Source organism: Ooceraea biroi, chromosome 9 (assembly GCF_003672135.1).
Source record: "Ooceraea biroi isolate clonal line C1 chromosome 9, Obir_v5.4, whole genome shotgun sequence".
NCBI classification, from domain to species: Eukaryota; Metazoa; Arthropoda; class Insecta; order Hymenoptera; family Formicidae; genus Ooceraea; species Ooceraea biroi.
The window spans coordinates 9,454,416-9,466,013 of NC_039514.1; the positions used below are offsets into that span (position 1 = coordinate 9,454,416).

Sequence of the window (11,598 nt, forward strand, 5' to 3'; positions counted from 1 at the left end):
TAAAATATTGTATAATTAATAAATTTTATTTAATACAGAGCTGAGACCGACGGAGCGAGCGGAGTTGCCGGAGAAGATGAAGGACACGGTAATATAACTTTGCTTAACCAGCATATTTTGGGTTTACTAATCGAAACTGTAACGACTATCATCGAATGGTACCTGTTGCATCTCCCAATTCTATCATACGGGTTTTGCATTTCGTTTGCAAGAACACTGATATCACGAGAGCAGTATTTAATAATTACTTGAAACATAAAATGTCGAGTGCTTTTCTAATATTTGGAGTTGTACATAAAATTCTCGTTCACCTGGCGTGGCAAATTTGGTGAGGACAGTAATCTCGTGACTGAGAGAGTAAATCAAAGAGCAGACCGAGTTTGTCGTGCGCAATGTATCGTTTCTCGACTAATAATCGTCATAGAGGTGCCCGAAATTTTGCTTTTGACATAAACTAAACTCGACTAGTCAAGAAGTTGGCATTACGAGTGCCAGTTTACCGGTTTTGTCTGGATAAGCATGACATTGCTAACAGCACGTTTATTTTTGCCTCTTTTTTTCCACCCACATCCATCAAATTCATTCCGATTCATCCGTGATATCCGTGTTCCACGACTCCAATTTCTCATCTGTCCACCCGCTCCTCGCCACATGCACCCTAATGCGGCACGGAATGCACGAATCGCAGTGGCACATCGTAAGGCTTCCACACGTACACCACAGCCTCAAGACAAGCCCAAGGAAGGTGAGTGTTTTACGTATAAGAGCCATCACCATAAGCGAATAAGAATTCATTTTCCACATCGAGAATGCATCTTACTCCTAATTTTCTCACGATTGTCTTGAGATTACACTGTCCATTGGATATTGCATTTTGCGTACATATATATATAGGTCTCTGTAATTTTTCCAACTGGTGGTGGATGGTTGACGAACGAGTCTTCGCAGCGGTACTTACCGAGACGGCTTCACTTTCTGGGTTCAATTAACGTTTAAGTCACATGCGATATATCTCATGTCTTTCAGCGTGCTCGTAACAAAAGTATCATCGCACTTATCGCTATCTCGCCCACGAATCACCGTTTTTTTTGCTTCGATTAATTCTCTCCCTACGCAGGTGATGGCCATGTAGTCCGACTGAGGTGTCCCTTCCGCCACATTTGCCACAAATCATCCGACATCGATTGCTTCGTGAAACTTGTCGAACCTATCGAATGACGTAGAGAATATTTTTTACAAGCACTGCGGAAGCGGCACAGCTATAATCTGGCATTCGCCAACGAATCGAGTGAAATTTAAATTCTAATTGTTCTCACTTAATTCTAATTAATCACGATTGTTTCTGGTCATACTAATCCGAGATTGCGATCCATTTCCTTCATTCACGCTGCTGATCCAGTAAGTAGACGCGCTCAAATCGTATCGCACGTTTCATGCTGCCCTTCGTACGATCACGTTGAACCACGTAGACAGTTTACGCCTAGAATACCTCGTCGGAAGGTAAGCGCACGAAACATCATCCCGCTCGGCGAACGTATGAACGATGTAGAAGCACGGATTCCCTTCCCGTTCATGTACATTGTACAAACATTCACTTGGAATATTCGGATGGTTATACGACGTACCACTTGTAATTGATGAGACTCGCGTAGAATAATTGTTATTTTTTAATTTCGTTATGGAATTTTTCCATTTTTTTTTTCTTTTCTCGATGATACGATGGTGTTGAGAACACGCAAGATTTTTGTAACGCTAGTAGTAGTGATTATGAGAAACTGGTACTGGTATAACCGTGAATATATTGGCAATGTATCCGAATAATAAACAGCATGTGATTTTGTGATTGGTGTGGTGTAGTGCATGCACAAAAGCCTAGGCAACTGTCTTTCCGGGAGGGAGGAGGGACCACTCCGCCTGTTACGCCAACCTCTGCCAAACCGCCGCATGGTCCCCGCACACCGACAAGTAAGTGTTTGTAAAACAGGTGATCTGTGTTTCTCGATTTATGGTATATATTAAAAAATTATTAAAAAATGTATGCTGCCAATTATCAATCATGTTATCGAAATTGCATTGTGGATGTAAAATATCTAATTTTTATATCTATTTAGTATTTGAAATATTTATAAATGCAGAATTCGATGCTGAATAAGTAAAGAGGATTGTTAATTCTTGGATAAACAGTCTCGATCAGAAAAACACGGCTGACGACTCTTTATTGGGATCAAGTAGTGCTGAAGTAATCCGACTCCTCCCTGGAGACGCTCTTCGCCTGTAATGGTCCATAAGGGCACACGTTGCCATGTTTGTCCACGAAGCAGCACGTCTTCACGACACGCAAGGCTTCGTCCACCGATCGCGTTATATCCTCATCACTTATTGTTACGTGGCGTATGACTTGTTGCCTGTCTATGACGAACAGAGCGCGATAGGCTATCCCTTGACTCTCATTCAGCACGCCGTAGCTCTTTGTAATCCGATGGCTTTTATCAGAGAGCAACGGAATCTTCATTTCACCTAGACCTCCTTGTTTCCGCGGCGTCGTCACCCACGTGAAATGCGAGTACTTCGAGTCCGTCGATATGGCAACCACCTCCGCGCCTATCGTGTAGTAATATATTATATATTTTTCGCGTAATATTATTAACAATTTATTAACGTTACGTCACAAGATACGATAAATATTTTATAAAATTTTATGAAGTCTTGTAATTTTTAAACACGCGGAGCTTACATTATGGTCAAAGGGAGCATTATTGAAAACTAGTATGCAATCTTAAATAAAAAGAAAAACAAAAATTATAACAAACTAGACGTAAGTATCCAATCGCGGCAAAAAGTTGAAACTTCGTACCAAGGGCTCGAAATTCGGCGATCCGATCACTAAATTGAATCAGTTCAGTGGGACACGCAAACGAGAAATTGCATGGGTAGAATAAGAGCGCCAGGTATTTCCCCACAAAAGATCGCGACGACAGTTCCTGCATCTTCATGTCGATCACCGCGATTCCGGACCATCGTGGCGCGACCCGCGATACTGCCGGTACTAATTGCACCTGCTGCGGCCGCTGTGTCTCCGACTCTTCCGTACAACAGGCGTGCATCCCACGAACGTAATTTTTATTTTAACACGCGAGACTCTTCACGACTAATTTTACATTCTCCTTCCGTTTACGCTGTGAATAGTGCAGCGGTTCCGTTGTCAGATTACTTCACCACTTGAGACTATGAATTAATTTTGTCATCCAATAGCGAATGCCTCTGCACTTGGAAAATCAGACACGCATTGATATTTGGCTTTTAAAAAAATTGTATGTTTGCAAATTCATATAAATATCAGTAAAAATGTTTTGGAAAAGAGTTAAGAGTTGCAAAACATAGATAATTGTACGTAAATTGCTCGCAATAATGGAAATGTTTTCCTTTGTTATCTATAGTAAAGTAATACTCTCCAAGTTTGAATGGTAAATATCGTATAGCATACACATTGCTCATTTGGCGTCTTGTGCATGAGCATGCTGCACGAGTATCGTGTAATATGTAGTTAAAGAGCATGCGGGAGTAATGATAACGCGATAACGCGGCTGTTTGAGACGAGTAGCTTACCCGCGATCGGTTCTTGAGCTAGGTGTTGAGGTGTACGTAAGTAAACGAGGCTAATCGAAGCGTTATGTGTGTTGCGTCACCGTTCTTAAGCCCCGAAAGGCAGCTCCGAGTCTGGCGCTTTAAGGCGTAAGGAACGCAGCCGCAGCAAGTCGCCGTTCCGCAGCTTCCGCTGGAGGAAGTCCGCCAAGTCGCCGAGTTTAGATCGCAGTGGCGTGAGTGACGATGAGCACAGCATCCCCGGTGAGTCAAGTGAGAAAAGAACCGCAATCAGCGCTAGTTAGGTCTCTGTCGCACGTTCACCCGATGAACGTCTCTCCTCTTCGCTTTTCCCTCGATTACTTATTTGCATCGCTCGCACATTTTCGACTTCACACGCTCTTGTATTTACAGCCACGAGGGCGAATGATCCATCTTAGCGTCTAAGGTCAAGTGGTAGACGTTGCTACTCGAAGATCGAAGACGCGATATTCGATAACGATGCGATTCGTAATAATTTGCGATCGAGCTTTCGCTACATGGGATTTCGAGCTGCCAACAGGAAGAACGATTGTCGTTGAATGTCCAGGTGGAAGCTGGGATTTCCTGTGCACATTCGTATCCGGCGATTAATTGCTTCACTAATTGATCATGCTTCAAGCTTCTAACGATTACTTTATGATGATCGTGCATTAGTTAGCTGCGATAATTGCTCGTTTCGATATTGGAATACAGCAGGCATTCGGATCCTGTTAAGTGTATCTAACAAGCGAATCAGTAATTGGACCGAGTATTTCTATTCCTGAGTGCCGTTGTATAAATTGGCGTATGTCGCGGCTTGTCGAGGAATCAAACGTCGAACAAACGTGATTGTGATTGGGCCGGGATAACGAAGGCGTATTTCTATTAATAACGCATATCAATATTAATTAACTCTTGTCACATAATGCATTAATTATTTGCAGCTTCGTCGTTGGTCCGGCTCGAAAGGCGCAAGCTGATGTCGCTTTCTCTCTCTTTCATATAAATTCTCTCTCATATAAATAATGTTATAATTAATTATATGCATTTGAGCTACATATATATCATAAAAGATCACTTCGCATCAAGTTGCAAGTGTTAATGATTATCTGACCGTTTTCAGAACAACGAAGTCCGAGCGACGACGAGTTCGAGGGGGTGTTGCAGCGGAAGCACGAGTGGGAGAGTACGACGAAGAAAGCGTCCAACCGCTCCTGGGACAAGGTGTACATGGTCGTGCGCGGGCAGAGCTTGTGTGTATATAAGGACCAGAAGTCGTACAAAGCGTCGCCCGATCAGCCGTACAAAGGAGAAACTCCCCTTGATCTACGAGGCGCGACTATCACCGTAGCGAGTGATTACACTAAGAAGAAACATGTCTTCCGAGTCAAGTCAGTACTCGTCGCTTAATTAGTCGTATCCCGCGGGCAGTGCCGAAAGACGAACGTTGCCGCCCGCACAAACGAGCTTGTTTGACTGATTGTCTTTTGCAGGTCGCAAAGCGGATCCGACTTCCTGTTCCAGGCCAAAGACGATGCGGAGATGAACGACTGGGTGTCCGTGTTGAATCAAGCGGCGCAGGGAACATCAGGCGCGGGCACGTCCAGGGCTCACACCCTGCCCGCACCGACACAAGCCGAGACCAAGCGGCGTAGCTTCTTCACTCTCAAGAAGAAGTAAGTTGCGGGAAGTTTCGCTACTTTGCAACACCGAGAAATTTCAGACAACACGGATACCGCGAACCGACTGATGGCGCGACAACTTCAAGCTAAATCAATTGATTCTGCGATTATTGTTTTGGCTGACGAATGAAATAGTCTTATGTAGCAAGAAATTCATTTGTGATATCATGAATTCATGAATTTTTAACAAGATATATTTTCATATTTCTAAATATTTGTGATACGAACATCGTCAAGCAAATTAAGACTATTCTTGTATATAAAACTATTTAGTTATCATTGTGCTTTCATCTTTTTGGACACGATGAATCTGATAGAGAATATTCTGTTAGCAACGAGAAAATTCGCGTTTGTCATTATCCATCACGTCCCTTTTAATAATATTCTGTACAGTTAGCATTTCTTGCGTTCCTCATCTCTGTTTTTTCTTTAATGTTCAGCTCTTTCTCTCACCTCGGGAAATGATTTCAATTTGTGATTGCTAAGAATAAACTATTGGTTACCATACTTAGCGGCTAAGTATGGTAACCAATAGTTTATTCTTGGTTGTTATGGGGCACATTATTCACCGTCATTATCACACTCACGAGTGACGGACGATCATCTCGATAAAAGCATAGCTCGACTCGATCCGAGAAACATCTGCTCTCACTCACCCTCACACGAAACCTATTCATCGTTCCTATCGCATTCGATCATGTTGCATTTATCATATTTTAGAAAAGCCAAAAAGTAGAAAGCGAAACCAATGAACATATGAAACAGTACACAATTGGAACAACATTTAGAAATGCGGTGAGTCGCACACAATTCTAGTTCGTCTTTGCCGTACTACTGCACGATTAATCGATCGTCATTCCAGTTGTTTTTTTTTTCCTTTTATTATTTGGCTTTTTTTTTATAATTAGCTTTTGGGAAATACGGACAGGAATGTTCTTCCAATTGTGAATGCGGAATGACCACGTGAGTTCTCCGAGATGAGAGAATCTCGACGCGTAGAGTTTTCTTGTGTTTCACGTATGAACCACGACACCCATAAAGGATCACGCTTGATCCATTGATCATTATCTCAAGAACATGCTCCATGTTTTGTTACATAACTTTGTTAATAACTTTCCGTGTGGATCTGTATGGATCGAGATCCTCGTGTGGCGACCGCGCAGCTACGTGAAGCACAACTATCCTCTGCGTCATCTAATGAATATCTACGTAATACTTGCTTGTTACTCGCCTTTCTCTCATTTTTCATTTTCGATACTTGATTTTGTTTCGCATACGATAGTGTATTCTGTAGATTACTCGGATCTTTCGTTGTGTATCGTTGTTCAGATTCTATATTGTAGCTATGTTCCCATGCCACACCTGCTTCTTCATCATCGTCACTTATGGTTCTTCACGCTTTTTTGCTATCAGAATATTCCCAGGAACTCTTGAGATAACTTGTAGAGGTAAAGGTTGTCGTCTTCGCGCGCGTTCGTCCTGGACGCGCACGGGACGCGCGTACACTTTACAACATTGTGTCTCCTCAGAGACGGAGTATATATTTCATACTTTTACGTATATTAGGTATACTTTTTCACGATGCGTAGACTTTTAATATGATACTATTATTTTAATGGCATATACGTATTTTTATAAATAATAATAATAATGGCATATACGTATTTTTATAATATAGCGTACCAACATAAATTGCAATTGTTGAAGTAGGATGTATTTTTACGAATATTTTCTGAGCGGTAATTTATGTTATTACTTTGATTATAAATTTTGTTAATATTAAACTTCAACGAGCTCAGATATTAATCGGAATCAGATATTACTCTGGGAAATTGTAAAACGCATTTTTTAGCTGATTTTTTTATATTGTATTATACTATCAAGTAAGAACAATGATTAGAAATGAAATTACATTAATTATGGTATATAATTATAGTAATTACGCAGACAACTGGAAATACTTATTACCTCTCGCGTTTGTTAATTTGCAGCTAAACTGGAGCAGTGAGAAGTACGGTATAAGCCGCTCGTAATGCATCTGTACAACATCGTGTTTAATGAGAAATGTTTCGTCGCTCTACATGGTTAAAGCAACGCTAATGTAATGATTAGAGAAGACATGGGCCACGGTGATACGATGTGAGACGAAATGGAGGATTGGACGAGTCCTTGAAAACAAAAACCGCCTACGTTCGAAGAACGGAGATATTTAACGGTTATATGTTGATATTTACAAGTGTAGGCTAATTGAAAGTCTAATTGAATTTAGTTCTTCGATGAATCCTTTTGGACACTTTGCAATATTGCTAGTTGGCGAACAAGCGACATTTAAAAATGTCCCACGTTAGCGTGATCGATTTTTGATTCCGTCATATTTTACGTGCACATCTCTCTTGTCGCGCGCTAAGATGCACAATCATTTTTTCCCGTCATTCTGTGAGATGAACGATGTCTTCTTTATGGTACAAAATATTCTGTAAGTTTCTGCAACGCGCCTCCGTGAAGTCGGCGAGTCGGTTGAGCCGATTTATATAAAGCTGATCATTTGATAGAAGACGACCTCTCGCGTCCGCGAAGAACTCGTAAATCGTGAGGCAGACGTATCTTGGATTTGCAATAACAATTTACAATTAGTATACGTTACGGCCATTCGGATTTCTATGATTCGAAGATGATTTTTTTAACATTTTGACGCATTTTCTTGCATTTCACGCAGATATCCTCGCGTTGTAGGAGAGGTATCGGATCTCTGATCGCGTTAAGGAAGGCTACTGATTGATTGAAACCACGTTGATTGCTTAGGTATCGCTTTCATCGTCATATATTATTGCACCGCAGTATTTTACTTGACTTTATACCTGCAAACGCGTCGGTTTGCGTTGGAATGACTGCCATATATTTTAAGGGCCACACTAACTTGGGACATAACATTATATAAATATATATATATATAAACTAGCTTTTAACGAATTGTTAAATATGCTGCGCCCCTAGAGGGAAAAATCGCATTGAAGGATTATAAAGAGGATGTAATAACTAACAAAGGAGAGTTTCCCCTCCCCCCTTTACGATCCCGAGTATCACGATTCTGCTGAATTGGGAGAATATTCAAGTTCTCCGGACACGCGTCAGGCGGGCGCTTCAAATCATTTCACGTTCGTCGTTCATCATTGCGCGACTCATTCTTGTTGCGCCTTGCTTGACGCGAATCCGACAACTTTACATTACTTTTGTAATTGTTAATCAGTTTTTTATATATTTATCACGTTCTTGTCTCGTTTCTTAGAGTGTAAGTGTCTTTATTGCGTCAACTTTTACGAGCTCTTTTGCTTCGAACTCTTTCGGTTCAGCATAAAATTACAGGGGTATTCTTGTGACTGTGCGTCTCGTGGCGTTGTCCCGCAAGCTCGATGCGACTCGACTGAATCGATCTAATATCGTAAATTGTCCTTTGAAACTAAATTCTTTATCTCTTTCCCTAGTGATAGTCTCCGCAAATACCCAAGTTCTTCGCATCGTCGTCTAAGCTTACTACGGAGACTACTTGTATATACATACGGAGCATGAATACACGCATCATTCGCGCGCGGATGATCAATCCTAATCAAAAGCACGTCGTACGCTCTTGCTTCTATGGTTTCGTGTATGCGCATTTAGCGGATGAGAAGTGGTGGATATCAAAGAGTCGCATTGCTAACACAAGATTTGGTATGTCATACATAGCTATGTGTTTTATATATAAATATGAATATAGATATATATAAATACAGAGATTATAAAGAGAATATTAAATTATAAGAGATTAAAAAAATGAATTATTATATAATAGATTATATATATATATATATATATATATATGATGTAATTTTAACAGGTGGTTCTTTTCGTCTTAAAACGGCCTTCCTCTCGTGCGCATTTTATTATATATCCTCAATGAAGAGGGCGGCGTTAGTACGACGTTTTATCGATCAAGAGGATCGAGCAAGATTGCGCACACTTGCGGAGACTTCGTAGCGAACCGACGGAGTACATGATAACTAATAAGGGACGCTTTAACACGAAAAGAACTTGCGATACGTATCATACCGAGCATCCACTTCGATTGGACATTCGATTCTGCTTTCCAGAGTCCTCGCTAAGCTCTCCTAAGCGAGAAGCGACTCCTATCACCTAACGCTACGTTAATTATCCGATTGTTCGCACTATCAACTCGCATCTCCTCGTAAAACGAAACCGGCGTCTCCCCTCACCCCATCGATTGTCATTCTCGATGTATTTGTACTTGCAGCACTGATTATCCACCCTACGTTCGAGCTTCGTTAAGATCAGCGTGTAATTTTTTAACGTGCCTTTTTATAGCTTCATTGAGAGAAACAATAAAGACGCGACACGTGTACGAAGGCGTGAGTGTCGCTGCCAGCGAGAAGACCGTAGCGTCTCGCCGAGAGAGACCGAAATCGCTCGTGAAAACCAGGAAGAAACGACGCATCCGATCGAACCTACGTTCTCTCCCGGATCTTCTATTCTCGGAGGAAGCGCGATAAGACGTGCTCCCGCGCGCCGTGATTTTATCTATCGCCTGTTCGCTTATCGATTTTAGCGATCTCCCTTTTGCGCCGCGACTGAAGAAGGCGACGACCGGTCGGGCCGGAACCGGGCGCGATCCAGCGCGATCCAGCGCGCCGTGTTCGAACGCGCGCGTCAGGAAATGGAAGCCATTATCTAATATACTTTTATTATTACGTCTGCCCGCGGGACCCGCGTCATTAAGAGGCACTTGCTCCCCCTTGCCCGCACCCCGCGTTGGCTGCGTTTATCGGCAGATTCCGTTCGCGGCGTCTCCGTTATCGAGCCGCGAGGTCGCAACCCGGCTCCGATAATTTGACGATCTCGATTCCCGGGGTCTCCCCGTCCCTTCGTGAAATATGCGGATCGAGATGAGCGAGCCTTCGCTCTCGAACCGATCTCGCAGCAGGGTGCCGACTCGAGAGCGAACTCTTCCGTTTGTATGTCCGAGGACGATATATTGCACGTTGCGAGTGCAATACGGGTGCAACGCAGAATGCAAAGAGAAATAAGTTCCCAAGTGGGTTCTTATTCGGCAATTTAGGCGATTAAAGTGAATTAAGGGGGGAGCCTGCTTTAGAACGTTGAAAATAAGGTATAATTTTACGAATTTTTTTGGAGAAACTATATACAGCGGATCATTATAGAACTTTGATGCATTTATTAGTACATGTTTAAAGATAAAAAAATTATTTTTTGATTTGAATATATCGCCTGTAGAGGTCGTCCTGGAGGCATCTTAGTGCAGCCGGCATTGTAAATTCGTGAGCATTCTCCTGCCTCCAAATTTCATCCAAACTGAAAAATTGAAATATTTTCTCGTTATTTATGAATTCCCATCGTCGATGAACCTTTAATATTCATAAAAACATTAAGTTAAACAATTACTTTTGCATGAAAAAGTTCAACAACTTTGCCTAAAAATCGTACTTTTGTGTCCTAAGCTCCACCATTTTGGCACTTTTCAACTTTTTTCTTCTCTCTTTGGTTCATCGACGATGGGAATTCATAAATAACGAGAAGATATTTCAATTTTTCAGTTTAGACGAAATTCGGAGGCAGGAAAATGCTCAGCAATTTGCAATGCCGGCGACGCGGCTGCACTAAGATTTCTCCAGGACGACCTCTACGAGCGATATATTCAAATAAAAAAATAATTTTTTTATCTTTAAACATGTACTAATAAATGCATCAAAGTTTTATAACGATCGGCTGTATAGTTTCTCCAAAAACAATTCGTAAAATATACCTTATTTTCAGCGTTCTAAAGCAGGCTCCCCCCTTAAGAGGCTTCTTTAAAATAAGAGTCGAGATGAGAAGCAAGCTGTACGCTAAAGTGTGGATGCACTTATCGATCCGTCGTCTTACGTGTGGCAATAACATTTTATTTCGCAACTTTCGAGTATTACTGAACGCAACGCGTAATTTATTTACGATTCAACAAACGACGCGCATTATAGGTGCTTAGTCATACTCTGCTGTATGGTAAACAGGATTGTAAACCTTTTCATTATCTCGGCTTGCATCTATTTTTGCTAGCGTGCGAGCTGGTATCGTATACTATATCCAGATTGCCCGCGGCTTGGAGAAGCATTATTAGCCGATCAAGATCGACTAATCGCAGCAATTTTCATCAATTACGATGCTTTCACGAATGTCGCGTGGTGACACGAGCGATAAATTTTTCGGATAAAATAAAAATACGTTTAAAAGATCATTGATTTTACATCGTGACATTTTATTAACC

At 41.6% G+C, this 11,598-nt stretch overlaps 2 protein-coding genes across 6 annotated transcripts in view; one reads left to right on the top strand and one right to left on the bottom strand.

The window, feature by feature from the left end:
• LOC105284665 (spectrin beta chain) overlaps positions 1-9,059 on the top strand; it is a 37,893-nt gene extending 28,834 nt beyond the window's left edge. Inside the window, exons 7-13 of one of the 5 annotated variants that reach the window (XM_011348337.3) lie at positions 39-88; positions 689-745; positions 1,858-1,965; positions 3,697-3,846; positions 4,727-4,994; positions 5,097-5,279; positions 7,277-9,059. In XM_011348337.3, the coding sequence (XP_011346639.1) occupies positions 39-88; positions 689-745; positions 1,858-1,965; positions 3,697-3,846; positions 4,727-4,994; positions 5,097-5,279; positions 7,277-7,280 (820 nt within the window). In that variant the 3' untranslated portion in view covers positions 7,281-9,059. The remainder of the gene's footprint in view (positions 1-38; positions 89-688; positions 746-1,857; positions 1,966-3,696; positions 3,847-4,726; positions 4,995-5,096; positions 5,280-7,276) is intronic. The other 4 variants (XM_011348338.3, XM_011348340.3, XM_011348339.3 and 1 more) reach the window with 4 other exon arrangements.
• LOC113562615 (thioredoxin peroxidase-like) lies at positions 2,079-2,709 on the bottom strand. The gene has a single exon (XM_026972460.1). It carries the CDS (start codon positions 2,510-2,512, stop codon positions 2,225-2,227), a length of 288 nt encoding a protein of 95 aa, XP_026828261.1. The 5' UTR covers positions 2,513-2,709; the 3' UTR covers positions 2,079-2,224.
• Positions 9,060-11,598: the final 2,539 nt, after the last annotated feature.